This window comes from Polistes fuscatus, unplaced genomic scaffold (genome assembly GCF_010416935.1).
Source record: "Polistes fuscatus isolate 324 unplaced genomic scaffold, CU_Pfus_HIC Scaffold1, whole genome shotgun sequence".
Classification (NCBI taxonomy): Eukaryota; Metazoa; Arthropoda; class Insecta; order Hymenoptera; family Vespidae; genus Polistes; species Polistes fuscatus.
This window is the reverse complement of record NW_025112997.1, coordinates 19,282,256-19,308,010: the sequence shown is the minus strand read 5'-3', so window position 1 is coordinate 19,308,010 and position 25,755 is coordinate 19,282,256. Positions and strand designations below refer to the sequence as shown.

Genomic DNA, 25,755 nt, shown 5'->3' with positions numbered 1-25,755 from the left:
TTTCAAATTATAAATGACTAGTCTGTCCTCCCGCCAAAATGTTTGAAATCTCGTCATTGCCATCCATAACGATCTAAAATCCCCAAAAATTCATGAAATATTTCAATACGGTCATTGTTATCCAATTTTGTAGAGAAATAGGTTAAACGATGAACAAAAAAGTCTTATTTATTGTTTTTGTTTTTCATATTCAAAAATGAATATTTTATATTAATATTAAAGGATTATTTTAATTAATTATTTTAAAAACTATTTATTTGTATACTTTGAAAAAAATATCCGAATACTCATCCTCAACTTTATTTTGGATATAACTTTCATCTTTGTTTATTCCATTGGATTCCATGACAACATTTTAAATTAATAAAGCGGGAAAATAGGCCGACCAAAAATGTCAATTACAAGTTTGGATGAAAATACAATAAGACTTGTAACAACTACACAAGTTATAACATCTGTATACAGCGTTGTTAAAGAATTAGTAGAGAATGCGTTTGATGCAAATGCAAAAAACATTGAAATTAATCTCGTAAGTATTTAAAATTCACTTATATACTGTTTTTCTTGTTATATATACATATACACTTTATGTTATTTTTCATTTATATAATAGTGGATTGAAAAGTTTTGTGTAAATTCATTCAAACAAATCAGTTTGAATATATTTATTTCAATTACATGTTATAATATTTGTGATTGTTATTAGATTGATAATGGTACATCGATGATAGAAGTTAAAGATGATGGTGATGGGATTTCAAATGTAAATGCTTCATTTATGGCTTTACCATCCAGTACTTCAAAGATATCGTGTTTTGAAGATTTGGGTAATACTTGTTATTATTATATTAAAGCTTAATTGTTATTTTATATGATTTACATTATTAATATATAATAACATCACATTTGTTATCTTATTTATATAGGTATGTTAAAAACTTATGGATTTCGAGGTGAAGCACTAAACGCATTATGTAAAATGAGCGATGTTGTAATTATGACAAAAACAGAAAATGATGAGGTAGGCAGATTGTATAATATGGATAACGATGGAAATATTATAGCAACTGAATTATATCCAAGGCCCAAAGGTACACAAGGTTAATAATATAATAAGCAAGTAAATCATTATACTTACTTTATATAATTTGTTTTTACATTAGGTACTACGGTTCAAGTTAAACAAATGTTTAAACAATTACCTGTAAGGAGAAAATTAATTACTGACAAGAGAAAAGCGAATCAAAATATTAAATTAATAGAAACATTGCTTAAAAGCTTTGGAATATGTAATTTTACTGTGAGAATTAGTTATAGAGTAAACAATAATATCGTATTTATGAAACCAAACTTAGATAATATCATAGAAGCAGCACAATATGTACTTGGGAGGAGAATAATGTCTAAAATGAAATGGATTACTCATGAAGATACTGAGGTATATATAATAACATTATTTTATGTTAAAAAACAAAAAAGGAAATGTATATCATAGTCAATCACTCTTGAAATATTATAAATAATATTTAATAAAACTTTTATTTGCACTATTTCAGGCTACAATAAAATTAATGATTCCTGATAGAGAACTAGATGATATAAATGAAATTTGTGAAACTACTCATCGTTACATCTTTATCAATAATCGTCCTATTAAATATAAAGATATTGAAAAGGTTTGATTTTAATTTTATAAGAATTAATATTATAAACTTTGATAGATATTTTACATTTAATATTTTTCACTTTTACACATTATTTTCTCTAAAATATAATATTATTTAATGATAATGTATTGTATTGAAAAAAAAACAAGCATTTAATAACAAAATGTTATATTTTATTTTTGTTATTAGGTAGTGAATGATACGATCTCAGAATATTTTAGCAACAAACTGTCAGTAAAAAAGAAACTAATATTTCTTGTGTATATTTTGATAGATCCGGTAGATGTTGATGTTAATTTAGAACCTAACAAAGATACAGTACTTTTAAAAAATCAGGTATATATTATCCAATTACAAATTACATGGAAAATACAAAAATTATGATAATATATTAAAAACAAACAATATATATATATTCTAGCAAATAATTCTTGATATTATAAGCAAACTGGTAATAAATTTTTATGGTATACAAAGTGAAGAACTGAAAAGAAAAAATCCTCCTGAAATAAGTAATTATGATGGAGATTCGTCGATAAATAATACAAATAATTCAGAAACAGAATTGCCAGTATGTAAAAAACGCAAAATTTTACCTAATACGGATGAAGAAGAAATGAAAAAATCTACAAACGGAGAATCAATTAAAAAACAAATTAATAATAATACGACTGAATTATTGAACTCGGAAATTATTAAAGACAACTCCAACTGTAAAAATACGACAAATGATTTAATAAGTACAGATAATCGATTTAATATTTCTGAGGATGAATTAAAAGCTATTGCAAATTATTTAGACACTACGACAAATTCGCATAACTCAAGTAAACGTAACAGTACAGATATCAATTGTACAAATAATAACGACCTTAAACATGATAATGCGTTAGTATTAATAGAACATAAAAGATAGTTTTTAAAAAGACATATACTTTAGAACGAAATTCAAATATTACTTTTAATTTCAGTAGCAATCCAGAATATACCAATGATTCATTACTCCGTGATTTGAATTCAACTGATGAAAAAGTTAATAATCAAGAGACTATAAATACATTAGATAATCAAGTTGATGTTATAGATGAAAGCATTAGTCAATTGCCTGTAGTAGACCTTGGTGAAGATTTTGAGATTGATCTTATATTAAATGAAGGAAATAGCATAAATCCACATATAGATAAGGTGCATGATGAAAAAAATAATGAAAAAGAGGAGCATTCATTAAAAATGTGGAGTAAAGGACATGTAGAAGGTTTAAAGGTATGTTTGTTAGTTATTTTTTCTTTTTTTTAATTCAATGAAAAATAAATATATATATATATCATTTTATAATAAATATATTTTTGTTTACATTAATAGGGTGGTACAGATGTAAAACCATTTAACGATTGTACAAACTATGTATCATTAAGTAATGATTCTTCTATTATGGAGACAACATTTACAAAATTTGCAAAAGACATAAGATCAGAAAGTAAATATATTGCACAGTTTTTCTTTTTCGTATCATTAATATAAATTGTATTTGTAATTTATATATATTAGAAAAAATAATTATAATTATTATTACTTGTTTGTAGTAATGAAAGAAAATCCTAAACTATCAACGGTAGAAGTTGCTCGTAAAATAACAGATATTTGGAAACATTTACCCTCCCAAGAACATGGTTATTATCAAGATCTTGCTCGCGAAGAAAGATTAAATAAAGAGAAGGCCAGAAAAGATGAACTTAAAAAGAAACTTGATGAAGAATCCAAGAAAAATAAAAAACGACTTTTACGTATGCTTGAAAATATGAAAAACTCAAATACACAAAAATCAGAAAATCTTGCGATGAGAACTACAGTACCTTGGAATATGAATATAGACAATGTCAGAAAAAGTTTTAAAAAAAGGTAAATTATAAGTATGAAAAATTATAATCATTAAATTGAATAACATTTTCATATTACAGAGACAAATTTATTATAAAATAGGTATTTTTATCTTCAGAAAAATATTAAAATACTTTTATCTTTTAGATGTGATTATAATAACTTTCTTTACGTAATAGGATCAATTAATGTAAATTTATGGATCATTCAAAATAGTGCACAACTTTGGTTATTAGATATTTCTCAAATTTTAAAAGGATTAAATGTCACTGATCTTACCATTGATAAGGTAATTTCTTAATTGTATATCATTACTATGTTATTTACTCAGATATAATGAATTTATTTATTTAACTTTTATTCATAATCAAAAATATTATTGACGTAAGTAAACTTACAGATACAATCTGAAGATGTTGAAAAACTTTTTAAACAATGGATTTTAGAAAAAAAAGACATGTCTATGATATATCCAATATATACTTTGACATGAAATAAAGAATTGTCAAACAAGTATTTATATGTATATATTTATGTACATTTAACAAAGATTTGATATAAGTATTTATTACATTAAGGTATTATGTATTTGGATAAAATATAAAATATTTTACAAAAAATATAAAAACTAAATTAAATTTATTAATTTCTTTTTTTATCTATATTCTTATGCAAAATATATTACAGATAAAATATTCTTACTGATATTATAATTAAGTATTATTAAAACTATTGATTATTACGATATGGTTTATTTTGAAAATGGTGCTAGTCCATTTTCTGTTGTTTCGAGAAAATTAAAGGTTTGCATATTGGTCAATTCAAAAATATTCATTAATTATGTCAAGTCTGAACTTCTGAACACTATCGCCGCCCTCGTGGAGAATTATCGTACTAGGTATTTCTTTATTTTCAACAACACAAATTCGACGAAAACGCGTATCTCGATCGTCCTCCTTGTATATAGCTTCGTTTTTATAGGTTAAGTATGGTGTTGATTTCATAAGTTTAATATTTTGAAAAATTAATATGGATAATGTGACAACTGCTGAATGTTTGACACTTGATTTTGGACCTTTTGAAACTGTACATCGTTGGCAATGTATGCCTGAATGTGATGAATTTGTTGGCGCTAGGTAAATTCATTTTCAATCACTTATTATTTGCATTAAAATATCATTTAAAAAGTAATGTTAATTAAATCTAAAATACTATATACACAAATGTTTTATTTGACAGGCGTAGCAAACATACAGTTGTGGCATACAAAGATGCCATTTATGTGTTTGGTGGTGATAATGGTTCAAGAATGTTAAATGATCTGTTACGCTTTGATGTAAAAGAAAAATCATGGGGTCGTTCATTTGCTACAGGAACTCCACCAGCACCGCGTTATCATCACTCAGCAGTAATACATGATACTTCGATGTTTGTATTTGGTGGTTATACCGGTGATATACATTCAAATTCAAATCTTACTAATAAAAATGATCTTTTTGAATATCGTTTTTTAACCGGGCAGTGGACAGAATGGAAATTTATTGGAGTGTATGTTATTATAATGTTAATCAATAATTGCATTTAATAGCATCATTCTTAAATTTGATCAAAACATTTGCCATCGTGTAGAACACCCGTTGCAAGATCTGCGCATGGTGCTGCTGTATATGACAATAAACTGTGGATTTTTGCTGGATATGATGGAAATGCGCGGCTTAATGACATGTGGACAATATCCTTATTGGTAAGATTTATAATTTGAATATGTTTAGTAGTTCCACAAGCTTGAAAGATGTGTATTTTTTGCAGCCTGGTGATACACGTATTTGGGAAAAAGTAGCTCAATCTGGAGATTGTCCTCCAACTTGTTGCAACTTTCCTGTTGCTGTAGCTCGTGAATCGATGTTTGTATTTAGTGGACAAAGTGGAGCTAAAATTACCAATAGTCTTTTTCAATTTCAATTCAGAGATAGGCGGTAAATATATGTTTAAAATTTGTTAACATTGACATAATATAAAATCTAATATTTTATATTTGACTATTCGATTTTTATTAGTTGGACTCGTATATCAACAGAACACATACTTCGTGGTGCACCTCCACCACCTCCACGTAGATATGGTCACACAATGGTAAGCTTTGACAGACATCTCTATGTTTTTGGTGGAGCAGCTGATTCAACTTTACCAAATGATCTTCACTGTTACGATTTGGACACACAGACTTGGAGTATAGTATTACCCTCTGCTGACAGTCAGGTTTGTTTAAAAATTATTTTATAAAATTTTGTTTTATATTTACTGTTATATCACAATTATTATTACTATTAAAGATACCATCTGGTCGTCTTTTTCACGCTGCAGCAGTAATTGGAGAAGCCATGTTTATATTTGGTGGTACAGTTGATAACAATGTACGTTCAGGAGAAACGTACAGATTTCAATTTTCTTCGTACCCTAAGTGCACCCTTCATGATGATTTTGGAAGACTGTTAAATTCTCGTTTATTCTGTGATGTAGAATTTGTAGTAGGTGAAGGTGAAACAAAAATACCTGCACACATAGCTATGGTTGCGGCTCGTTCTCAATTTTTAAGAGCACGTATTAGACAAGCACATGAAAAAAGAGAAAAACATTTGGAAGAAGTTTTAGGTTCTGCGGATGTACCAGTTAAAGATTTACCTTTATTAGAGGTATTTTTTAAATATGTTTATATCTATTATTTAAAAGATCTGATTTTTTATTTGTATCAGACACTATACAATAAGAAGTTATGTTCGTAGGTAAAATTAAAAGATGCTGTTCCAGAAGCTTTTGAAATGGTATTAAATTATATCTACACGGATCGTATCGATCCTACGAAAAGATTCGAAGATACATCAAATAGTCGATTTGATGATCCTTTAAGCAATGGCATCGTTCTTCTTATGATGGATGTTTATCGCCTTGCAGTTCAATTTAATATGAAACGTTTAGAACAATTATGTGTACATTATTTAGAAGCAACCATAAGTCATGCTAATGTTTTAGAAGCATTACACAATGCTGCACATTTGAAATTATATTTCATTAAAGAATTTTGTCTTAGTTTTATTGTTAAAGAAAGTAATTATAATCAAATCGTTATGAGTCAAGAATTTGAGACATTGGATCAACCATTGATGGTTGAAATTATTAGAAAACGACAAGTTCCACAAGTGAGAAATATTTTCAAACAATATGAATCCGAAACAGGTATGTTTTTTCTTTTTTTCTTTAATTAATTTCAAATATGTTTCAATATTAATTGAATTTTATACCAGGAACAACCTTAGAACAAGATATGGAGGCATTTTTAATAAGTATTGGTAAAGAATTCTGTGATATTATTTTGATGTTGGATGGTGTCCACATACCAGCACATAAAGCTGTTCTCGCAGCACGATGCAGTTATTTTGAAGGCATGTTTCGTTCCTTCATGCCTGAAAATAATATTGTTAATGTGGGTAACAAATTTATTATTAAATTCAAATAAAATAATGAATTTTTGATATTAATCATTTATTACAGATACAAATTGGCGAGATGATTCCATCAGCAGAATCATTTGCTTCTTTAATGAGATATATATATTATGCGGATGTTTCAATGCCTCCTGAAGATTCATTGTATTTATTTACAGCTCCAGTTTTTTACGGTTTTACAAATAATCGTTTACAAGCATTTTGTAAACAAAATTTAGAAATGAATGTTACTTTTGAAAATGTTATACAAATTTTAGAAGCTGCAGATAGAATGCAGGCTAGTGACATAAAGAAATATGCATTAAATCTTATAGTGCATCATTACAGTAAGGTATAATTTTATAATATACATTTTTTTTTAAATTAATACTATTATTACAAAAATTCTATTACCCAGAATATTATTTATATTATAAGGTTGCAAGGCTACCAAGATTGAAGCAACTAAGTAAAGAGTTATTGCTGGATATAATAGAAGCATTGGCAGATAAACACAGTGAAGCAAGAACTTGTCAAGATATGACAAATGATTGCTAATAAATGTAAGCTTTAAATCAATTTTTATTTGATTTATATATATATATTTATTTATTTTCAACCATAGAGAGAGAGAGAGAGAGAGAGATTAACCAGTTAATAATAAACAATGATATATCAGATTTTTTGTTTATTATTTCCAGAATACTAATTAACACATTTTATATATAATTTATGCAACAATTATATGTTAGTATTTTATCAGTAATCTTATTAATTTAAACGAAATCATCATCTATTTCAACAACACATAATTTGTATACACCACATATATATATGTATATTTATACCATTATAAAAAATTATATCTTTATATTATTATAAAAAATGTACATATTTATAAAAATTTATTAATGTTTACATATTATTATAAACTTATTTACAAATAAAATCCTCATATTTGATCATATTATATTTCCACAATATTTATTACTATAATAACAGTTATGATAAAATATTTTATATCAATATGATAGAATCTGAGAGAACGTCATAATATATTCTGGGTCCTTGGTGTTTCCGTTCTCTCTCAGATCTAATATCACAGATCTCTGTATTACATATTAAATATAAAATATTAATTATAAAAATGCTCAATACGTGACACATTCATATCTTAAATTTATTTTATTAAAATATCGTATCACAAATATTAGTTTGGCCAATAAGTCAGTGCATTTTTTTTAACTAAACGGTAAAAACCGAACCGTATAAAATTAATATCTGCATGTTTTTTTTTACAAATTTATTTGTAGTCAGTAAGTCCATCGTAACCTTTCATTCCTATTTTGGCACCAGCTACATGACAACCATAAATTATAGCTGCCTGTAGAACATTTGGATCATTAAATTTGGCGAAGCTAAGGTTTGAAGTTTCAATGGGATTATTCAAAGAGTCATTTTCTTCATTTTCAGCAGAAATTTTTACTTTGTTTAAATAATGTATAACTGCTGCATTAAACGTATCCCCAGCGCCAAGACTGTCTACTATTATTTCTGGCGGAAAAGCTGGAGATTTTACTATAGTTCCATCCGGGGCACGTGCCATTGCACCTCTATCACCCCAAGCACAAATAAGAATTGTCCTAAAAAAGTATCGTAACAAAAAAATATACTTTGTTTCATATAATTCTATAAATCTATATTTTATTTATTTTTTACCCTGGTCTAGCTCTTGCACCGATATTTTCCAATATTTCATCCATATTATCACATCCTCTGCTTTGTGCAAAATCTTTTGATATAAATACTATATTAGCATATGGTAATAAAAGTAATAACTCACGTAGAGGATTCTCTAACTCTAAACTAACAGTAATTCCCGTAAATTGTTTATTTATTATTTTGTCAGCTTGCTTATTCATGCATTTTATAAATTTATTATATTTTTCTATAGTTTCCATCATAGCTAAAACTTGTGTTATATTCCTGCCCTGAATACATGGAAATAATGATTAAAACTGTTCATTTAAAAATATTAATCAAATGTTATGTCCCTACTTCAAAATGGATCCAACTGCAATTCTTTAACTTCAGACATCCAAAGTTTTCTAATGTTATTTCTGGTAGATCAGGATTATAATGTAAAATTGTACGAGTTCCAGTACTTAAGCTTAATATAATTGTTGATATAGGACATCTGTGACCTTCAACCTCTGGGCAATTAGAAAAGTCAATATTATATTTTTTCATGTCATTTTTTAAAAAATCAATATGCTCTTCTTTACTTAATACTCCTAAAAATTCACATGAACTTCCTAACAAAGAAAGGACAGTGCATGTATTTGACGAATTTCCACCTCTTTGCCATTTATAATCAACAGACCTAAACATTTGTATTCAATAAGTAAGTATTAGATTACCGAATAAATATTGTATTGTTATAAATTAATAAAACAAACAAAAAAATATATATATATATATATACCTATGATCAGAATCTTCAGGAGGATAAAATGTACATGTTTGTATTATGTCAAGACAAGTTAATCCAATACATATAATTTTTTGATTTTTTAAATTCTTTGAATAAGCCATATTGATAACTTTGTAATAAAAATTTGAAATAATATACTTAGTTATAATGCAAACTTAAAATAAAATAATAAAAATGTAAATACACAATCCCCCATCAAATAACCTAAGTCTGATAAACAGCTAAAACTTCTTATTTATTAAATCCTTCCGAATATACGTATAATCTGTGTACTTGCAATTAGATAAATGACAAGGCATGATGTTTTGTGTATAAATGAATATAATTTTTTTTTATTTATCAGAATATGTTAGAATAAATATCATGTACATAATTCTGCCTGACCTTTTGTAACAATAGTTTATCAACTAATGATAAACATGTTTAATAGGTATATTTGAAAAGGCAGGTTTCTCCTAACATGCTTTTAGTTAGTTTTTTACCCGCATCCATCGCTGAAGTCTCATATATCTCGAGTTATATTGAATGAGTAATCTAAATGTACGATAATATTTAGTACATATAAAGAATCTTAGGTTTTTAAAATTATATTTCTTAAATAAGACATTTTTACAATATTATATAGTTAAGCTCGATTATAAATAAATACACGTTAATATTCTATTTAGGTCAATACATATTCGTGGATAGATTCATTCTAAAACGGCAGAAAATATTGTTACTTATGTGATTGGACAATTAAATGATATAGTCTTTAGTTTATTGGCTGTTAATTATCTCAAGTATCTAGAATTTTAATAGAATGAAGTATTAAAAACAATTTCATTGGTTGTCGTATGAAGAGGAAAATCTCTACGATTTTATATGATTATGTTATTCGTTAAAAATAATAAGTTATTACTTATTTTGAATCTTAATTTTATATTATGCTCTTATTTTAAGTGAATAAGTATAATATACTTTCTTTTTGTACAATTAAAGAAACAAATCAATTCGATCACACAAGCTAGTTTATTTTAGGACCATCTGATACTTCCAAAAATTTTTTCCGGTATATTGCTGATAACTAAAATCATGCATACCATACATATGTATTACATATGTGTGCAGAAATAATATCATCTCATTCAGTGTTGTTTCCGTAAAAAACAATAATTTTAATTTCATTGTATTGAATCATTTGTAGAAATTATTTGAGTCAGAAAATTTATTTATATATAATAAAATGTGGGCAGACACTATCTTAATTGTTTTCATTAGTGTATGTACAGCATTACTGGGTGAAGGTAAGTTTGAACCATATTTAGAATGAATTAAACTTTTTTTCTATATATTTTAAAAAATAAATTTACTTGGTGTTGTGTTATGATTTTTGTTATTATAATATTATCTTTACTTTTATATTTTCAGGACTGACATGGTTGATGGTTTACAGAACTGAAAAATATCAGAAATTAAAAGCAGAAGTAGAGAAACAGAGTAAAAAATGTAAAATGACAAATTTTATAATATAATGAAAGTATATAATTTTGTATATTATCATATAAATTTTATTTTATATTTAGTGGAAAAAAGAAAAGAAGCGCATGGTGATTCACTGGACAAACAACAAAAAAAGAAAATAGAACGCGAAGAAGAAAGGCTTAAGAATAATAATAGAGATCTATCGCTTGTCAAAATGAAATCTATGTTTGCAATTGGATTCGCATTTACTGCCCTTTTAAGTATGTTTAACAGTATATTTGATGGCAGAGTAGTAGCAAAATTGCCATTTGTACCAATAAGTTGGATACAAGGTTTATCGCATAGAAATTTACCAGGCGATGATTATACAGAGTGTTCTTTTATATTTCTATATATACTTTGTACTATGAGCATTAGACAGGTACGTACAAACAATTATACGAGTAAATCTGTCATATCAATTATATATAATAATAATTTTATTTACAGAATATTCAAAAGATGCTTGGTTTTGCTCCTTCAAGAACGGCTAGTAAACAAAGTGGTAGTATCTTCGGGCCACCACCTCAACAATTTAAATAATTTTAATTATAAACAAATAAATAAATGTGTACATTTCATTGATTATTAGATTTTTCAAACTATTTAAGCGCATTAAAATAATAAATTCTAAAATAATAATAATTAGAGTAATTAAACTTTAAATTATAAATTGTAAGCGAATAATATTTACACAGAAGTTCTTATCATACTATAAAAACTAAGTTAGTAAATCGTTAATTACAAAATAATCAGGAAAATATGATTGATTATCTAATATGATTAAGAGATGGAATGTATAAAAAAGCAAAATATCAGGTATTTTATATTTAATTATTTATCGATATTTACAAGATCTTTCTAATTGTATTTAATATTAATAAAAAATTGTTTATGATCATTGCAATATTATATTATAAATATATTTAAATGTACATATAATAAAAATCAAATAATTTAATGATCTAATAGTAAATTAATGTTTTTAATCTTATTGTAGTTCAGAATGGACATAATCAGTAATTAAATAAAGTTCAATTATATATAGGATTACTTTCTATATAGAATCTTATACAAGATTACTTTTTAAGTGAATAATATGTGTTTATACTATTTATTATGTTTATCGTTAATTTCATCATTTTCAATACGAAATTTTAATTTAAAATTTCGATGGCTATTGGCTATCTTTTGCCGCTTGTTTGGTTATATCCAATCACTATCAATGTGTTTCTAATTTCTCTACTAATAGTAAGAACTCCGTATAATTTTCAAAATGGCGGAAGAAGTGAATTTTTAGTAGAGTATTAAGAATACGTTGTTGTTTATTTATCATAAATATATGATAAAATATATATAAATCACGTTATAATATATAACGAAGATTCATCTTTTTGTATATATATATAAAAAAATGTTTTATTTTTAAACAATATAGTCTGTATGAGATTAGTGGCCTTATGTGTATTTTTTATGTAATATTGGAAGATTATTTCTTTACATTAATATTTTAATAAAAATACATTTTTTATTTTCGTATTATTTACAAGTAAGATGGATCCACGAATACACAGAAGATCAGAGCAGGAAAAAGGGCCGGGTGATTTGGTTAGTAATATAACCTCACTTTTTAATATGACATTAATTACATATATACATGTATAATTGTATACATTGCCATTTGATGTTGTGTAAATTTTTATAAATTTTTATTGTAAAATTTATTCATTTTCAGGTTGTTGAATGGTTAAATGAAGCTTCTACGTGCCTTGATGTAGATGTAAAAGTTTCTAATTTATGTAAAGTCCAAGAAATTTTATGTAATAAGGAACTTCAATTACTTCCATTGTATTTGGATGAAACTATGCAATTTTCTTTAGACAGAGCTGCTGAAGTGAGAAAGACAATTACAGGGTTTATTGAAGAAGCAGGGTAATTATCATTAATATTATTTTATAATATTTTACTAGATATATAATATATTTTTACCAAATTAATTTCATAATATATATCTAAGTAACGTATATGTCTATATATCTAACGCAAATACTTAATATAAATTTTAGTGTAAAACAACCAGAAACAATACCACGAATAGTTCCAGTACTATTAAGACTTGTCTCAGATAAAGCACCGGTAGTAGCTAAAAGAGCTCTTCGAGCTAGTGGAAGAATTCTTAGAGCAGCTTTAAAATGGATCTCTTATGCTGCTGTTGTAACATTAGAAATGGAAATGGCATGGTCTCAACTATGTTGTCTAAAAGTTCAAATTATTAATATGATAGATAGTGACAATGATGGGTAAGTAATCTATACAAATCAAAGTAAAATTTATAAATCAAACAAACAGATTGCTAAAATTATTATTAAAAACATTACATTACAGTATTAGAACACAAGCAGTTAAATTTTTAGAGGGAGTTGTTTTGATTCAAACCTATCCAGATTCTGATGCCCCAAAAAAACCAGATGATTTCTCTCTTGAAGATATTCCATTGACATTAAAGATAGTTCGCAGAAGGAAATTAGAAGAAGAAGCAAACCATGTTATGGATTTACTTATTAAATTTCATGGATCCCCACATGTCAGTAGTGTCAATTTAATGACATGTATGGGTTCTTTGGCCTTAATTGCTAAAACTAGACCACAATTTATGTCTAGTGTAATTCAAGGTACTTTAATGCATTGATTTAATGAAATAACAAAAATATAAACATAAATTAAATTAGGTATTTTTTATCAGCTTTACAGAAGTTACAACATGATTTACCTCCAACCTTGTCCGATTCTCAAGTAACAAGCGTACAAAAGCAATTGAAACTTACTCTACTTGGATTAATGAAACATCCATCTGGTATAGAATTTGCTTCAACTATTGCTAAGTTATTAGCTCAGCTTGGTGCCAAAGAACAGGAAATTATCAAAGCTTATCCTAAGCCAGAAGATGTCAGGCGCATTAAAAAACGTCAACAAGTAAATTACATTTTAATTGAATGTATAATAAATTAATTTAAATATAACATTTAAACATTTTCTTATTGTTATTTTACTAGGAAGCAGCAGTTGCAATTGCTGTTAAGCGTGCAAAAGTAGATACTTCTTTAATACCTGAAGAAACTGAAGTGGTAGCAAATCCAGTTTTAGTACCAAAATTACCCGAGTTAATTGAACTCTCTGAAAGTTTTATAGCGGAAAGATTAAGTGTAGAAATAGCCACAGAATTAGTAATGGACAGTATGGTATGTACATTTTTCTTTTTTGTAACAAAATACATTATAATGCATTCTATATAAAATCATTGAAATATTCTAATGTATTGAATATTATAGGCATGGGTTCCAGATACTATGACGACCATTTTTCAAAGAGAATATCAGCCAACTTCAACAACTGATATAAATGTACAATGTCAAACAATTGCAAGACTTTTAGCTGCACAAATTAAACAAGCTAAGGCAAAGAAAAGTAAGAAAGATGCCAAAGATGAAGACGCTGTGATGGAAGATTTGATAAAAAATCCAACCATTAGTGTGGCTGAAGCAAAACGAGAACGAAAACGTGAAAAAGATAGAGAGAAAGAAAAAGAGGCGAAGGCATCATTAGAGGCACATGAAAAATCGTTAGCCAAAGCACGGAATCGTTTGAAATCTTTAAAATTATCAGAAGTTACAAAACCGCTTAGTAAAGAGGGAAAAGAAACGATGTTGTTAATGGCAGTTAACAGAATTCTACTTGCAGAGAAAGTTGCAGTTCTTGGTGGTGTTTCTGCTGTAAGGTATAATGACTAATGATATTAATATGAATTAATATTAAGAAAAAAATTAAATGATATTAATTTATTTAAGTAATTACTTAATATTATAGGTCAAAAATCTTAACAACTTTAGCAGCAACCTTTAATCCATATATTAAAGAAGCAGTACTTCATTATATTACGGATGATATGAGAAATCGCTTAGATTTAGCTTTAGGTTGGTTGTACGAGGAATATGCCTTATTGCAAGGTTTTCAAAGACGAACAACCTTAAGTACGAAGCCACAAGAAGCTCCACACCAAGCCTACAATTTCTTGTTATGTACTTTAGTTTCTGCAATAGATTTGGTTCAAGGCAAGGATCGTGATACTTTATTGTATAGGTAATAGTCTTTACTCATCATATGCTAATTTTATTATATGTAATACTATATTTTTTTTTATATTAAAATCAAATATAATCATGTGTATTTTTCTATAGATTGTATTTAGAAGCACCTTTAATTACGGAAGATGCAGTAGAGGCTTTGAAGATGGTTTCATCAGACGAAACAAAAGGTCTTGCACCATTGCAACTTTTAAAAGAAATGGTTATCAGAAGACCTACTAAACAATTAGTTTTTCTGAATGTCCTCTTATGTCATACAGGACATGAAAACAATGCGGTATATTGTTTTTGTGATTATATTACTATAAAATGTACAATTACTAACTGATTTATTTCTTAAAATTATATTATATATTTGATAAATATATTTAAAATAATTATATTTTAAAATTATGATTTTATTTTTTGTTTTAACAGATAAGAGAAGCAGCAATACAGTTGGTTTGTCAATTATATGCCCGACCTGAATTAAGCAAACTTATAGAAGAATATGCAGTTCTTTATTTAGGCTTTTTACGTTTGCAAACTCCTCCTGAAATAGTTTTTGGTCAAGATAGAGGAAGACCTCAAACAGAAAATCAATGGACAGAATCTACTACCAGAGCTTGTTTAGGATTATATCTGGCTTTATTAAGCGAACATCAAGATCTTATTCATGAGTTAGTATTCCTTCATATGAGTTCTCTTAAATATTTATGCAAAATCAAAAAATAAAATATGTAATATATCTTCTATTAGATTAGCAAGAGTGTACACATCAATGGGAGCAGATGTAAAACGCATGGTTCTCAGATTAGTTGAAGGACCTGTAAGATCATTAGGAATGGGTAGTCCACAATTACTTGCACTTGTTGAAAATTGTCCGAAAGGAGCAGAAACTTTGGTCACCAGAATTATACATATTCTTACAGAAAAATGTAAGTGAATTGAAAGTTTGATTTATACAATATGATTTATAACATTTAAATTTTCCTGATTTATAACCGTAATATATTATTTTATATGTAGCTATACCAAGCGCAGAATTAGTAGCAAAAGTAAGAGAATTATATCAGACAAGAGTATCAGATGTAAGATTTCTTATACCTGTTTTAAATGGTTTAACCAAAAAAGAAGTTATTGCTGCTCTTCCTAAATTAATAAAATTAAACCCTATTGTCGTTAAAGAGGTAAATATATTTTTCTCAAAGTTAATTAATCAATAATTTTGAATCAATGCTAAAATATTAAATGTATACAATTTATCTGTATTTGATAGGTATTTAATAGACTTCTAGGCACACATAACAATGATAGTGGTGTGCTACATACATCTCCGATTACGCCTGCAGAATTATTGATAGCTTTGCACAATATCGATCCTAGCAAAGCAGAACTGAAGACTATAATAAAAGGTATATTATTTTATGAATTCATTATATTAATTAGAATAATTTATATTTTCTTCTTTATTTAACCATATAAATTATACTAATTTACAGCAACCTCCTTATGTTTTGCGGAAAATCAAGTTTACACGCAAGAAACTGTTGCCGTCGTAATACAACATTTAATGGAAATGACACCTTTACCTACGTTATTAATGCGTACGGTTATACAAAGCTTAGCCCTTTATCCTAGACTTAGTGGTTTTGTTATGAATATACTTCAGCGTTTGATAGTTAAACAAGTATGGAAACAACCTAAAGTTTGGGAAGGTTTCGTTAAATGCTGCGAACGTACAAAGCCACAAAGTTTTGCAGTTATTTTACAGTTACCATCAACACAATTGCTTGAAGCATTAAAAATGGCTCCAAATTTAAGAGCACCTTTGCTATCTCATGTTGAAGCATTTACTGAAAATCAGGTAATTTTTACTAATTTACATCTAGTGCTAATAGTTCTCTTTTATATATATTACTATTGCTTATTAACTATATATTTATTACAGAAAGCACACATTCCACAATCCATAATGGATATTATACAAGGGAAATCATCTTGTGAAATGCATGATGAATTCGATATTGTAAATATATTTTTATATTATATAATTTTATTTATTAAAAATAATTATTATAATAATTATATTAAATTTTGTAATTTGCACAGGCACCTCCTGGTGATTTTCCAGGTGAACAAAAACCAGAAACAACAGAAACAGATTTATCAGAACCAGCTCCCCCTGGTCTAGACTAGCATAAATTTATTTCAATTTCAGAATCTGAAATATCTTCATTAAAATGTCTTAATTTTAATGAATTCTCATTATGAATCATAATTTATTTTCATCATAAAATATTTTAGTTATGGTATCCTATTTTATAATATAATATTAATATTCTTTTATTATCAGGCAGAATTGTTTCATAATTGACAGTAAAAAAATTTGTCTGTATATATTATATATATAAAACACAACAAACAAACAAAATGCACTTCATTTGTACCCATAATATTGTGCTATGTTGGTTAATATTTTATGTCACAGAATATATTTTATATTTTATGAAATTCTTCATATTTATCAGATCGTAAAATGAATGAATGTACAGTAGATGATCGGTTAACGAACATAATTCATGCCAAAAAGATGTTTGTTACCCAATCATCAATTTAATATAGATTTTTATGTGAATTTGATTAATTAGATTTAAAGACCTAACAAAATAAATATAAGATTATACACATAATTTTTTACAACGTTTATTTATATGTAATAATAATCATACATATGTACACATTACATTTGAATGAGCCGCCCGGATAACTTCAAGAATATCTAATTTTTCATTCTAAAATGTTTTTAATGTTATTGTTGAAGAGAAATGGCATGCTTCAAAACACCAATAAAACCAAAGAGTAGCTAATTAGTCAAATAATAAATAGAAAACTAATCAAATGAGTTTTTATCGTGATTAATCTTTCTTTTAAATGTTTTCTGAAAGAATAATATTTTATTAAATTTTTCGATATATATATATATATATATATATATATATATATAAAGATTATCTATGAATATTAATTATTAAATAATTTGTATAATCGGGAATATAATTTTATTATTTAAATAAAAATATATATTTATTTAAACGAAGGATATTTTATAATTAATTTAAAATCAGCTGTTTAGAGTAAACATTACTCTTAAATTCACAGTGGGGTGATAGTCTCCTTAATACAGCTAGCTAGAATAACTTTGAAAGATTTAGTATTATTTTTGAACTCGACGAATAAACATCGAAGCTCTCTTCTTTCGTGTAAATACAATTTACAAATTCATAATTTCGATTAATTAAAATTACTTTAGACAATATTCTTCATTTGTGTACTATATTAAACTGACATTTAAAAAATAATTGATTTGTTTAAACATTAGATCGCGTATAATAAATGATTATTGTAAAAGAATCTTAATTCAATATATTGATTCGCGTAAATATTGAAGTTTTAAATAGTACAATTTTTCAACAACTATTTCAAATTTTGTTTTGTCTCTAGGAAATACATTTTTTAGAATATCGATACAGGAGGTCAATCTAATCATTTGATTTATCACACATAAATGAGAGAGTATTGAATATATTTTACAAAACGTACATTGTATTTAAGAATTAAACCAAATTCTGGCTGAGGTTGTTTCATTTTTATACAAGGCATGAGCTTGATAACAAATATCAAGTTTAAGATTATTAAGATTGATCATCCTAATCTAATGTTTTGTCTAAATGATTATAAATTGTACCAAATATTCATGATATATGTAAATTTAAAAAAATAGAATAATAAAATACATCTAAATTTGTTTTGATTAATAATAAAAAGTAAATGTGCCATGGTTGGTTGGGACAATATAGAAATTATTTTTCTATTATCCAAAATCAACTCCAGTATCTAGTAAGTCTCTTAACATGAAAGAAACTTTCTTTGGCAACATTCTATAAATAAAAACAAAAAATATTTAATATTAAAATTTGATCATATGACATTAAATAGTACATATAAAAATATATAATGAATATTCTCAGAAGTGTTACCTGAGTGCAAGTCCAATGTATAACAGGTACCCTGGTATACTAAATTCTGTATAATTTCTACGAACACCATTTAAAATTTTTTTAGCTGCTTCTGAAGCAACCATTGTTCCAAAATAACTAGGTATCCTTTAATAAAACGAAAATAAAATTATCTATCTTTTAAAATCTATCCCAATATTGGGATGTTAAAACAATGTAAAATTAACAAAAAATCATACCTAAATCGAATATCTTTTACTAAATCTGCTCCAACAACAAATGGGTATATATGAACTAGAGTAATAATAATATTACTATTAGAATGTCTTAATTCTGTATGTAAAGATTCTGCTAGACCATGAATTGCAAATTGTGCAGCAGATAAAGGAATACATCCTTTACCACCTGTAATACCAGAGAATCCTGCTACAAAAAACAATTTATTACATAAATTTGTATACGAATTGTAAAAATAATTTGTCTGTAATACCAGAAAGTCCTGCTACAGAAGATAACGCTACAATGTGTCCTCTCTCTGCTCGTTTCATACTTGGCAACACTGACTCCAATAACTAAAATGTAAATTATATAATTTTTTAATTATATTATATGTAATAATTTAGCTTGGAGAAAATAATTTCTATGTATGCGATGAATTAAATATAGCTATTATTATTTACCCAAAAATGACTGAGAACTGAAATGTCAATGGTTTGTCTTATTTTTGGTGGATCTCGTATTAATGCATGTGGACTAGGAAAACCACAACAATGAAACAGCATTGTGATTTCACCCATTTCTGAGATAATTTTGGTTACCGTACCAGTTACCTACAAAAGTATACATATTATAAAACCCATAGTGTATCTATAAATGCGTTATTATACGCAGCAAATAATATGTACTTGATCTTCATTCGTCACATCACAAATATATGATTTTGCATTGCCCGATAATTGTATAGCACGTTGTACAGTCGCCTTACAATTTTCAGCATTGATATCCACACAAGCGACAGTCACACCTAATTGACTTAATTGAATAGCTATTTCTTTGCCTACTCCTCTTCCAGCTCCAACAACCTAAATTATAAAATACAATATTAATAAAATATTTGAAATAATTATGTGAATAACAGATATTTTGAGATATATATTTTATAAATATTACTACCATTGCTATTTCTCCATTAAGACTTTTTAACGATGGTGGTCTAATAGTTCGATATAAAGAAACTAAAATTGTAAACCATATCCCAAGTGATAGCGTTATAAGATCTAACGCAAGAATAAACAGTGAATATAATCTGATGAACATTTTTGTTGTTCTGCAATTTTCTATACCCTTTTCTGTAAATATAAAATTTTAATTTTACTAAATAACTTTTTATACTAGTAATTATAATTTAGTATTAAATGTAATATATATAATGTGTAAACTAAATTAAAATTATATTCGTTGGATTAAACATCATACCTTATAAAAAAATACTGAATTAAAATTTACTCTGATAAGATATCAGCTCACAAATCGACTTTTAGCTACTGCATCGTAATTATTTAAGTTTGAAATTTTTCCATTCGTGTCATACATAACCTACTAACATTAAGATAAGTAAAATTAATTATTGTTATGATAAATTATTGTGCTTGCTGTACATATACAATTCTTAATACACATATGAATACACATAATAATAATTGATATCATTTACAATAATATATGTTAAAAATACAAATAAATATAATATAATTAAATAGCATATAGATTATTTTATTGTTAGTTATTCATTAGAATATACCTTTGTATATAATATGTACGTTATATATGAACACTGGCAATATAATGATAAATATTATCTGATAGTAACAAGTAAGTCTTTATTAGTATTATGTATTAACCAACAAACATGAATCGTTACATTTGTAATACTTATTTACATATAAATTTATTTAAATTAATATTCTATTTAATAATTTAGTATTATCCTAATTATTATAAATGTAATGTATCCGTCTTGTTGTAAAGAAATTTAATTAAAAAAGAAAGCTTTTTTGTATAATAATTTTAAATATATTTTTTTCAGAATCAAAAATGGCGCGGAAACGTGTTCAAATTCAAAAATGATTTGATCAACAACCTTGGGTAACTAAGCAACGAAACAGTTTGTATAATAAATAATTTTTTCTACTCGTTTTACTATATCATCTCATGATTGATTTTTAATATTAGAAGTGATGTACCTTATATTAATATAATTTTCGAAATATTACTCACAAGTTTCTGTATATTGTATAATTGTATATTGTTTCTTTTTTACAAGAATGGTATCCGTAGAATCAGAAAAAGATGAAGTAATTACAGACCTGATTCCTGGTCCTCCGATAGAATATGAAAAACGACAGAGGTAACATTATAAAAATATTATGTTAATATTAAATTAAAACTATAAAAAAGATACTCCTTTTTTTTTCTTTTGAAAACTTTTCATCATTTACTTTTTTACTTTTTTCATCTTAGATTGTATCATGTATTTTTAATGTATCGGTTTTAGAACGATGCTTTTATTTTCTTTCAAGGTATATTTCTAAATATAATGAACCTATAAAAAGAGAAATTAAAAAAGAAAAATATGCACACCGTACATTTGGTTTACCACAAGTACCATTAAAATTACCATCTCAATATTTGAAGAAAAGAAGTCGGAAAGAATATTGCAAAACAGATGTAAAACATATACATATTCGTAATCCAGAATATCAACGAAAGTTACCATCGTGGGTGCCAGTGAAAATGAAAATAAAAGAGAAATGTGGAGAGTTGCCTGTTGATCCTGTTAAATTAGGTCGTATTAATTTTAAAAAACAGAATATTATTGATGTAAAGAAATCTCAAGCTTTTATTCCTAAAGAACGATATGTAGATACACGTTACGGAGATACTCATGATTTAAAATCTAGTGGATTGTATCCAATTTATATACATAGGAAGGTATTTTGTTTCTATAAGCATGTAATACGTAAATAATTAACAATTATTTTTATTTTTTATTATTAAAATTTATTCATTTATATAGGGATTTGGAAAAGTTCCAAAAAGTGTAAAGAAAATAAGATGTGAAGTAGTTGATAAGGAGTTAAGAGAAGATAAATCAAGTGATCATTGTATCGATGAACCTAAATACCATTGTATCTCAGAAGAAGAAAGAAAAGAACTTTTAGATGTATGGATGTATCAAAATTATTGATATTATAAATATATATTTATATTAATAATTATCTTTTTATTTTAATAGGGGATGAAAAGAAGATGGGACGAAATGATGAAACAATTTCAATCTTTACCATTTATAATTGATACTCCGCCAAAAGTGCAAAGAAAGGCAAAACTGGAACATGAATTACAGCAACTTGAGAAAGATATTACAATTCTTGAAAGACATTCTTACATATGTGTTACTAATGATAATGAAAATGAATGAAAAGAAAGCAAAACAGTACATTAATAAGTATTCAAAAATAAGTATGCGAAAGGCTACATCATTGATCATATTTTTAACTAGCTGAGAAATATTTAATATATACATTTTTTCTAAATTTTGTAATAAGCAAAGTATGCAAAATAATAATTATTAGTCAAAAAGAGAACGGACAAAATATACAAGTATTACTAAATATAAATGTTTTTTATTTTATTAATATTATTATTACATAATAGTGAATAGCATTGATAAAACAAATGTACAATCACTAAAATCGTGTCTGTAAAAAAGTGGTGGGTTGTGTTGAAAAAGTATTTACAATATATATAATTATTATACAATAATATACAAATTATTGTATAATAATCAAATCATGTCCCAATTTTCATTAGTACTAGCAGTTTCATCTTTATCATAATTAGCTATCGAAGAAGATTCTCCCTCAATTTGCTGTTCTTCTGTATATGATGAGTTTTCAAACATTTCAGGATCTTGGTTTTCTGATAATTCTAATAAGGGTATTGGAGGTTTTGATAAATTTCTTGCATATAATACCGAATCTTGTGTATCTAGAAAACGGCCATCATATAAAGCAGGTATATTACAAACCAGACATAGTACTTCTTCATATTCTTGGTCTAAGCAGGGATGATACTCTTTCCCACATATTCGGCAAATTCGAAATTGAAGTAATGGAATTTGAAGAAGGGTTAAAGCACACCTAGATAATATATGTCCTCTTGGACATTGTGTAGTTTTCCAAGGTATTTCAGTAAACATTTCTCCGCATAGATTACATGATTCCACTTTTAATTTAAAATGAGATGTTTTATTTAATGCTTCTCGTGCATGTTTTGTTGTAATTGTTTCTTCTTCTCCCTCTTCACCAGCGAGATAAATTTCCAAATACATTCTTAGCAGATTTATAGACGTTTTCTGATCATTTGACAAATGTGTTTTACTTACTAAACGATCGATATATGCACATGCACAACGAATAAAAATTAGTGATTGAATTTCTGCTATTTCTTCTTCATATTCGATTTCTTGAACTATCTTTTTCTTTGTTAATACTTCAGTCATAAGTGACAGCCACATTGATATTTTTAATTCATATAATGGAATGGATTCTAAATTTTTTGGTACTTTAGGTAACACACTCGTTGGATCTAAAACTTTAGCAGCTTTGAGTCTGATTAATTCGAGACAATCCCAAGGTAAGTTCGAATTCTTATTGCTATAATTTTGTATTATATTCATTGGATCCCATTCTTTTCCATCTAAGGATAATATATATAATATACTTGGTTCTTTATTTACTAAGTGATCAAATATACTATTAGGACTAGTTACAGTAATTAACATGCTATGATTAGGAGAACAAGCAAGACCTAAATATTGAACACGAGCACGAGATAATTTATAATTTATTGGAATATTTTTTAAGTTATTGTCTTGCGTATCAAACATATACATTATGCCATTTTGTGTAGTAATTAAAACACGTTCAGCAGCAATAACAGTGATTCCTAAAAGTAATAATTTACGATTTTTAATTAACTTAAATTTTAATTTTTATTCTATTTTAAAATATATTTAATTATATATGTATATATACCTGAGATTGAAAATCCTTCTATTTGTAAGTAATGTTTAGACATTAATTTACCCGTGTTAGTCAAGCCAAACAGTAGGATAAAGAAAGTTTTACAAGCAATAAATTGCATTCCATTTTCATTTTGCGAAACCATAAGTAAAGATTTGACTACGATATGATCTGAATAATTATAATATTTTTCTACTCCTGTATTCTCTAAACATTTATTATCACCATTATACAGAAGACCTTGGATTTGGCCATTACAACATCCAATAATAATTAAGTATGTGTTTGGTTTTATAGTACACCATAATAATACATTTATTTTTGTGTTCATATTTAAATGTACTTTAGATATTATGGTTGGTGTTACATTCTCAGTAGAGTGAGTTACTTGATCAATTTTCCAAATCACTATATCCGAACTACGAAAAGCAGTTACAAAGTATGCATAATAAGTATTTTCTAATTTAAATAGTTCGCTCCATGTCGTTGCACAAGCTTGCAGTCGTCTAAGATTTTCTTGTATGCTTATAAAACGTGATTCTTCCTTTTCACATTTATTAAAATTAGATTTAATACTATCTTCAATCGTTTGTAACCATATAGATGAAATATTACATAAGGAATACCAATTTCTTACATTATATATTTTATGTAAAAGTTCAACAGCACCGACAGAAGTTACTATTGCAAGCATAGACTTCCTAGGATGAATTAAATTTTCTGGCGACCACGATACATCAATTATCTTTGGTAATACATCGGTTGCATCATTGATTTTAGGTACCAAAGCAGCTTCTATTAAGAGCGAATATATTTCTCTGCGTTTTATATTCCATGTCAAGGAATTTATTTCATTAATAAATGCGTACGCAGGCAAATAATCAGAAGCATATATAAAAGACCATGAAAATGTAGCATTTGGTTGATGATCCTTCAGAGTAGGTACTAATTCCTAAAAATATGGATTAAATCAATGAAACTTCAAAGTATATTTTTATTTCATTTAATGCACATGCATTAAAATTATTAGATATCTATTCTAAACATTTTCAATAATATTATAAATTCAAATGAATACATTCAGAATAGAACCATATACATATATATATATATTTATTTTATATTTGTCTCTATATATTATTACATATTTGTTATTAATTTTATACTTACTAATACATGAACACCTTCTTCTGTAATAACAGATATAAAGTTATTCGGTGTCCATTGAACTGCAAATAATGTAGTAACCAATGGAGCAAATGGTATATTACAAATTTCTTCTACTGACATCACATTACTGTATTGTTTTTCATGCAATATAGACATATGTAAAAATTCAACGAATAACTTTGATATAGAAATATACTGATTAAAAGATTCTATTAGACTATTATTATACTATTCTATTAGAATTTGTATTAGACATATGAAGTGGTATCAATATATCGTTTAATGAATAGTCACGTGATATTTTATCGACAGTGGCGGTGATTGGATAAACGAG

General features: G+C 26.5%; 8 protein-coding genes across 17 annotated transcripts; 5 read left to right on the top strand and 3 right to left on the bottom strand.

Moving 5' to 3' along the window:
* Nucleotides 1-220: 220 nt before the first annotated feature.
* Nucleotides 221-4,083, top strand: LOC122513547 (PMS1 protein homolog 1-like). Of its 3 annotated transcripts, none has more exons than XM_043629959.1 (12): nucleotides 221-529; nucleotides 707-827; nucleotides 927-1,091; nucleotides 1,164-1,438; nucleotides 1,557-1,676; nucleotides 1,857-2,003; nucleotides 2,089-2,555; nucleotides 2,642-2,930; nucleotides 3,030-3,144; nucleotides 3,251-3,566; nucleotides 3,693-3,834; nucleotides 3,946-4,083. In XM_043629959.1, exons 1-12 carry the CDS (start codon nucleotides 392-394, stop codon nucleotides 4,036-4,038), a joined length of 2,388 nt encoding a protein of 795 aa, XP_043485894.1. In that variant the 5' UTR covers nucleotides 221-391; the 3' UTR covers nucleotides 4,039-4,083. The 3 variants fall into 3 exon arrangements, with proteins under 3 accessions (XP_043485894.1, XP_043485887.1, XP_043485902.1); XM_043629952.1 differs by having other exon boundaries at nucleotides 2,639-2,930; XM_043629967.1 differs by lacking the exon at nucleotides 3,946-4,083 and having other exon boundaries at nucleotides 2,639-2,930; nucleotides 3,725-3,812.
* A 352-nt stretch (nucleotides 4,084-4,435) lies between these two features.
* Nucleotides 4,436-7,590, top strand: LOC122526559 (leucine-zipper-like transcriptional regulator 1). Of its 3 annotated transcripts, none has more exons than XM_043650065.1 (10): nucleotides 4,436-4,681; nucleotides 4,785-5,093; nucleotides 5,175-5,289; nucleotides 5,355-5,521; nucleotides 5,603-5,804; nucleotides 5,879-6,238; nucleotides 6,329-6,779; nucleotides 6,848-7,026; nucleotides 7,095-7,374; nucleotides 7,466-7,590. In XM_043650065.1, the coding sequence occupies exons 1-10, from the start codon at nucleotides 4,575-4,577 to the stop codon at nucleotides 7,498-7,500; spliced, it is 2,205 nt and encodes a 734-aa protein (XP_043506000.1). In that variant the 5' UTR covers nucleotides 4,436-4,574; the 3' UTR covers nucleotides 7,501-7,590. The 3 variants fall into 3 exon arrangements, with proteins under 3 accessions (XP_043506000.1, XP_043505994.1, XP_043506008.1); XM_043650059.1 differs by having other exon boundaries at nucleotides 4,437-4,681; nucleotides 7,095-7,379; XM_043650073.1 differs by lacking the exon at nucleotides 4,436-4,681 and having other exon boundaries at nucleotides 4,882-4,973; nucleotides 5,068-5,093; nucleotides 5,330-5,521; nucleotides 7,095-7,379.
* A 603-nt stretch (nucleotides 7,591-8,193) lies between these two features.
* On the bottom strand, nucleotides 8,194-10,017 carry LOC122526578 (ketohexokinase-like). 2 transcript variants are annotated; one of them, XM_043650094.1, is made up of 5 exons: nucleotides 9,513-10,017; nucleotides 9,313-9,410; nucleotides 9,086-9,240; nucleotides 8,747-9,018; nucleotides 8,194-8,670 (listed from the first exon to the last, which is right to left on the bottom strand). In XM_043650094.1, exons 1-5 carry the CDS (start codon nucleotides 9,620-9,622, stop codon nucleotides 8,331-8,333), a joined length of 975 nt encoding a protein of 324 aa, XP_043506029.1. In that variant the 5' UTR covers nucleotides 9,623-10,017; the 3' UTR covers nucleotides 8,194-8,330. The 2 variants fall into 2 exon arrangements, with proteins under 2 accessions (XP_043506029.1, XP_043506021.1); XM_043650086.1 differs by having other exon boundaries at nucleotides 9,086-9,410; nucleotides 9,513-10,016.
* A 161-nt stretch (nucleotides 10,018-10,178) lies between these two features.
* On the top strand, nucleotides 10,179-11,610 carry LOC122526589 (calcium load-activated calcium channel). Its single transcript, XM_043650104.1, has 4 exons — nucleotides 10,179-10,807; nucleotides 10,932-11,009; nucleotides 11,087-11,406; nucleotides 11,475-11,610. The coding sequence occupies exons 1-4, from the start codon at nucleotides 10,747-10,749 to the stop codon at nucleotides 11,565-11,567; spliced, it is 552 nt and encodes a 183-aa protein (XP_043506039.1). The 5' UTR covers nucleotides 10,179-10,746; the 3' UTR covers nucleotides 11,568-11,610.
* Nucleotides 11,611-12,297: 687 nt separating this feature from the next.
* Nucleotides 12,298-18,047, top strand: LOC122526554 (symplekin). The gene is made up of 16 exons (XM_043650045.1): nucleotides 12,298-12,632; nucleotides 12,760-12,956; nucleotides 13,091-13,324; nucleotides 13,410-13,696; nucleotides 13,768-13,997; nucleotides 14,078-14,263; nucleotides 14,354-14,799; nucleotides 14,889-15,161; nucleotides 15,260-15,443; nucleotides 15,584-15,825; nucleotides 15,905-16,083; nucleotides 16,175-16,335; nucleotides 16,425-16,560; nucleotides 16,648-17,012; nucleotides 17,097-17,174; nucleotides 17,258-18,047. The coding sequence occupies exons 1-16, from the start codon at nucleotides 12,579-12,581 to the stop codon at nucleotides 17,342-17,344; spliced, it is 3,339 nt and encodes a 1,112-aa protein (XP_043505980.1). The 5' UTR covers nucleotides 12,298-12,578; the 3' UTR covers nucleotides 17,345-18,047.
* A 667-nt stretch (nucleotides 18,048-18,714) lies between these two features.
* On the bottom strand, nucleotides 18,715-21,090 carry LOC122526525 (17-beta-hydroxysteroid dehydrogenase 13-like). Of its 4 annotated transcripts, none has more exons than XM_043649986.1 (9): nucleotides 20,966-21,090; nucleotides 20,641-20,763; nucleotides 20,338-20,513; nucleotides 20,070-20,246; nucleotides 19,845-19,994; nucleotides 19,655-19,736; nucleotides 19,404-19,590; nucleotides 19,186-19,311; nucleotides 18,715-19,086 (listed from the first exon to the last, which is right to left on the bottom strand). In XM_043649986.1, exons 3-9 carry the CDS (start codon nucleotides 20,479-20,481, stop codon nucleotides 19,020-19,022), a joined length of 933 nt encoding a protein of 310 aa, XP_043505921.1. In that variant the 5' UTR covers nucleotides 20,482-20,513; nucleotides 20,641-20,763; nucleotides 20,966-21,090; the 3' UTR covers nucleotides 18,715-19,019. The 4 variants fall into 4 exon arrangements, with proteins under 4 accessions (XP_043505921.1, XP_043505941.1, XP_043505947.1 ...); XM_043650006.1 differs by having other exon boundaries at nucleotides 19,404-19,587; XM_043650012.1 differs by having other exon boundaries at nucleotides 19,404-19,569.
* On the top strand, nucleotides 20,955-22,844 carry LOC122526544 (enkurin). 2 transcript variants are annotated; one of them, XM_043650034.1, is made up of 6 exons: nucleotides 20,955-21,036; nucleotides 21,251-21,309; nucleotides 21,488-21,571; nucleotides 21,744-22,155; nucleotides 22,241-22,387; nucleotides 22,460-22,844. In XM_043650034.1, the coding sequence occupies exons 3-6, from the start codon at nucleotides 21,489-21,491 to the stop codon at nucleotides 22,643-22,645; spliced, it is 828 nt and encodes a 275-aa protein (XP_043505969.1). In that variant the 5' UTR covers nucleotides 20,955-21,036; nucleotides 21,251-21,309; nucleotide 21,488; the 3' UTR covers nucleotides 22,646-22,844. The 2 variants fall into 2 exon arrangements, with proteins under 2 accessions (XP_043505969.1, XP_043505960.1); XM_043650025.1 differs by having other exon boundaries at nucleotides 21,251-21,328.
* LOC122526509 lies at nucleotides 22,844-25,676 on the bottom strand. Its single transcript, XM_043649952.1, has 3 exons — nucleotides 25,422-25,676; nucleotides 24,264-25,203; nucleotides 22,844-24,174 (listed from the first exon to the last, which is right to left on the bottom strand). Exons 1-3 carry the CDS (start codon nucleotides 25,575-25,577, stop codon nucleotides 23,012-23,014), a joined length of 2,259 nt encoding a protein of 752 aa, XP_043505887.1. The 5' UTR covers nucleotides 25,578-25,676; the 3' UTR covers nucleotides 22,844-23,011.
* Between the last annotated feature and the right edge of the window lie 79 nt (nucleotides 25,677-25,755).

What these genes read in the sequence shown, in the direction of transcription:
- LOC122513547 (XM_043629952.1), top strand. Translation starts at nt 392, where the DNA reads ATGTCAATTACAAGTTTGGATGAAAATACAATAAGACTTGTAACAACT. An exon ending in GACCTTAAACATGATAATGC is followed by an intron (nt 2,556 to 2,638) that starts GTTAGTATTAAT and finishes TTTTAATTTCAG; the next exon opens with TAGCAATCCAGAATATACCA. An exon ending in AGAAAAAGTTTTAAAAAAAG is followed by an intron (nt 3,567 to 3,692) that starts GTAAATTATAAG and finishes TTTATCTTTTAG; the next exon opens with ATGTGATTATAATAACTTTC.
- LOC122526559 (XM_043650059.1), top strand. Translation starts at nt 4,575, where the DNA reads ATGGATAATGTGACAACTGCTGAATGTTTGACACTTGATTTTGGACCT. An exon ending in GATGAATTTGTTGGCGCTAG is followed by an intron (nt 4,682 to 4,784) that starts GTAAATTCATTT and finishes TTTATTTGACAG; the next exon opens with GCGTAGCAAACATACAGTTG. An exon ending in TACCCTCTGCTGACAGTCAG is followed by an intron (nt 5,805 to 5,878) that starts GTTTGTTTAAAA and finishes TTACTATTAAAG; the next exon opens with ATACCATCTGGTCGTCTTTT.
- LOC122526578 (XM_043650086.1), bottom strand. Translation starts at nt 9,622, where the DNA reads ATGGCTTATTCAAAGAATTTAAAAAATCAAAAAATTATATGTATTGGA. An exon ending in CCTGAAGATTCTGATCATAG is followed by an intron (nt 9,411 to 9,512) that starts GTATATATATAT and finishes ACAAATGTTTAG; the next exon opens with GTCTGTTGATTATAAATGGC. An exon ending in GGTGCAAGAGCTAGACCAGG is followed by an intron (nt 8,671 to 8,746) that starts GTAAAAAATAAA and finishes ATACTTTTTTAG; the next exon opens with GACAATTCTTATTTGTGCTT.
- LOC122526589 (XM_043650104.1), top strand. Translation starts at nt 10,747, where the DNA reads ATGTGGGCAGACACTATCTTAATTGTTTTCATTAGTGTATGTACAGCA. An exon ending in AGAGAAACAGAGTAAAAAAT is followed by an intron (nt 11,010 to 11,086) that starts GTAAAATGACAA and finishes TTTTATATTTAG; the next exon opens with TGGAAAAAAGAAAAGAAGCG. An exon ending in GTACTATGAGCATTAGACAG is followed by an intron (nt 11,407 to 11,474) that starts GTACGTACAAAC and finishes TTTTATTTACAG; the next exon opens with AATATTCAAAAGATGCTTGG.
- LOC122526554 (XM_043650045.1), top strand. Translation starts at nt 12,579, where the DNA reads ATGGATCCACGAATACACAGAAGATCAGAGCAGGAAAAAGGGCCGGGT. An exon ending in GGTGGTGTTTCTGCTGTAAG is followed by an intron (nt 14,800 to 14,888) that starts GTATAATGACTA and finishes TTAATATTATAG; the next exon opens with GTCAAAAATCTTAACAACTT. An exon ending in ACCCTATTGTCGTTAAAGAG is followed by an intron (nt 16,336 to 16,424) that starts GTAAATATATTT and finishes TGTATTTGATAG; the next exon opens with GTATTTAATAGACTTCTAGG.
- LOC122526525 (XM_043649986.1), bottom strand. Translation starts at nt 20,481, where the DNA reads ATGTTCATCAGATTATATTCACTGTTTATTCTTGCGTTAGATCTTATA. An exon ending in ATGTGACGAATGAAGATCAA is followed by an intron (nt 19,995 to 20,069) that starts GTACATATTATT and finishes ATACTTTTGTAG; the next exon opens with GTAACTGGTACGGTAACCAA. An exon ending in TTCTGTAGCAGGACTTTCTG is followed by an intron (nt 19,591 to 19,654) that starts GTATTACAGACA and finishes TGTTTTTTGTAG; the next exon opens with CAGGATTCTCTGGTATTACA.
- LOC122526544 (XM_043650034.1), top strand. Translation starts at nt 21,489, where the DNA reads ATGGTATCCGTAGAATCAGAAAAAGATGAAGTAATTACAGACCTGATT. An exon ending in GAATATGAAAAACGACAGAG is followed by an intron (nt 21,572 to 21,743) that starts GTAACATTATAA and finishes TTTTCTTTCAAG; the next exon opens with GTATATTTCTAAATATAATG. An exon ending in AAAGAAAAGAACTTTTAGAT is followed by an intron (nt 22,388 to 22,459) that starts GTATGGATGTAT and finishes TTATTTTAATAG; the next exon opens with GGGATGAAAAGAAGATGGGA.
- LOC122526509 (XM_043649952.1), bottom strand. Translation starts at nt 25,577, where the DNA reads ATGTCTATATTGCATGAAAAACAATACAGTAATGTGATGTCAGTAGAA. An exon ending in AAGAAGGTGTTCATGTATTA is followed by an intron (nt 25,204 to 25,421) that starts GTAAGTATAAAA and finishes CCATATTTTTAG; the next exon opens with GAATTAGTACCTACTCTGAA. An exon ending in AGAAGGATTTTCAATCTCAG is followed by an intron (nt 24,175 to 24,263) that starts GTATATATACAT and finishes TATTACTTTTAG; the next exon opens with GAATCACTGTTATTGCTGCT.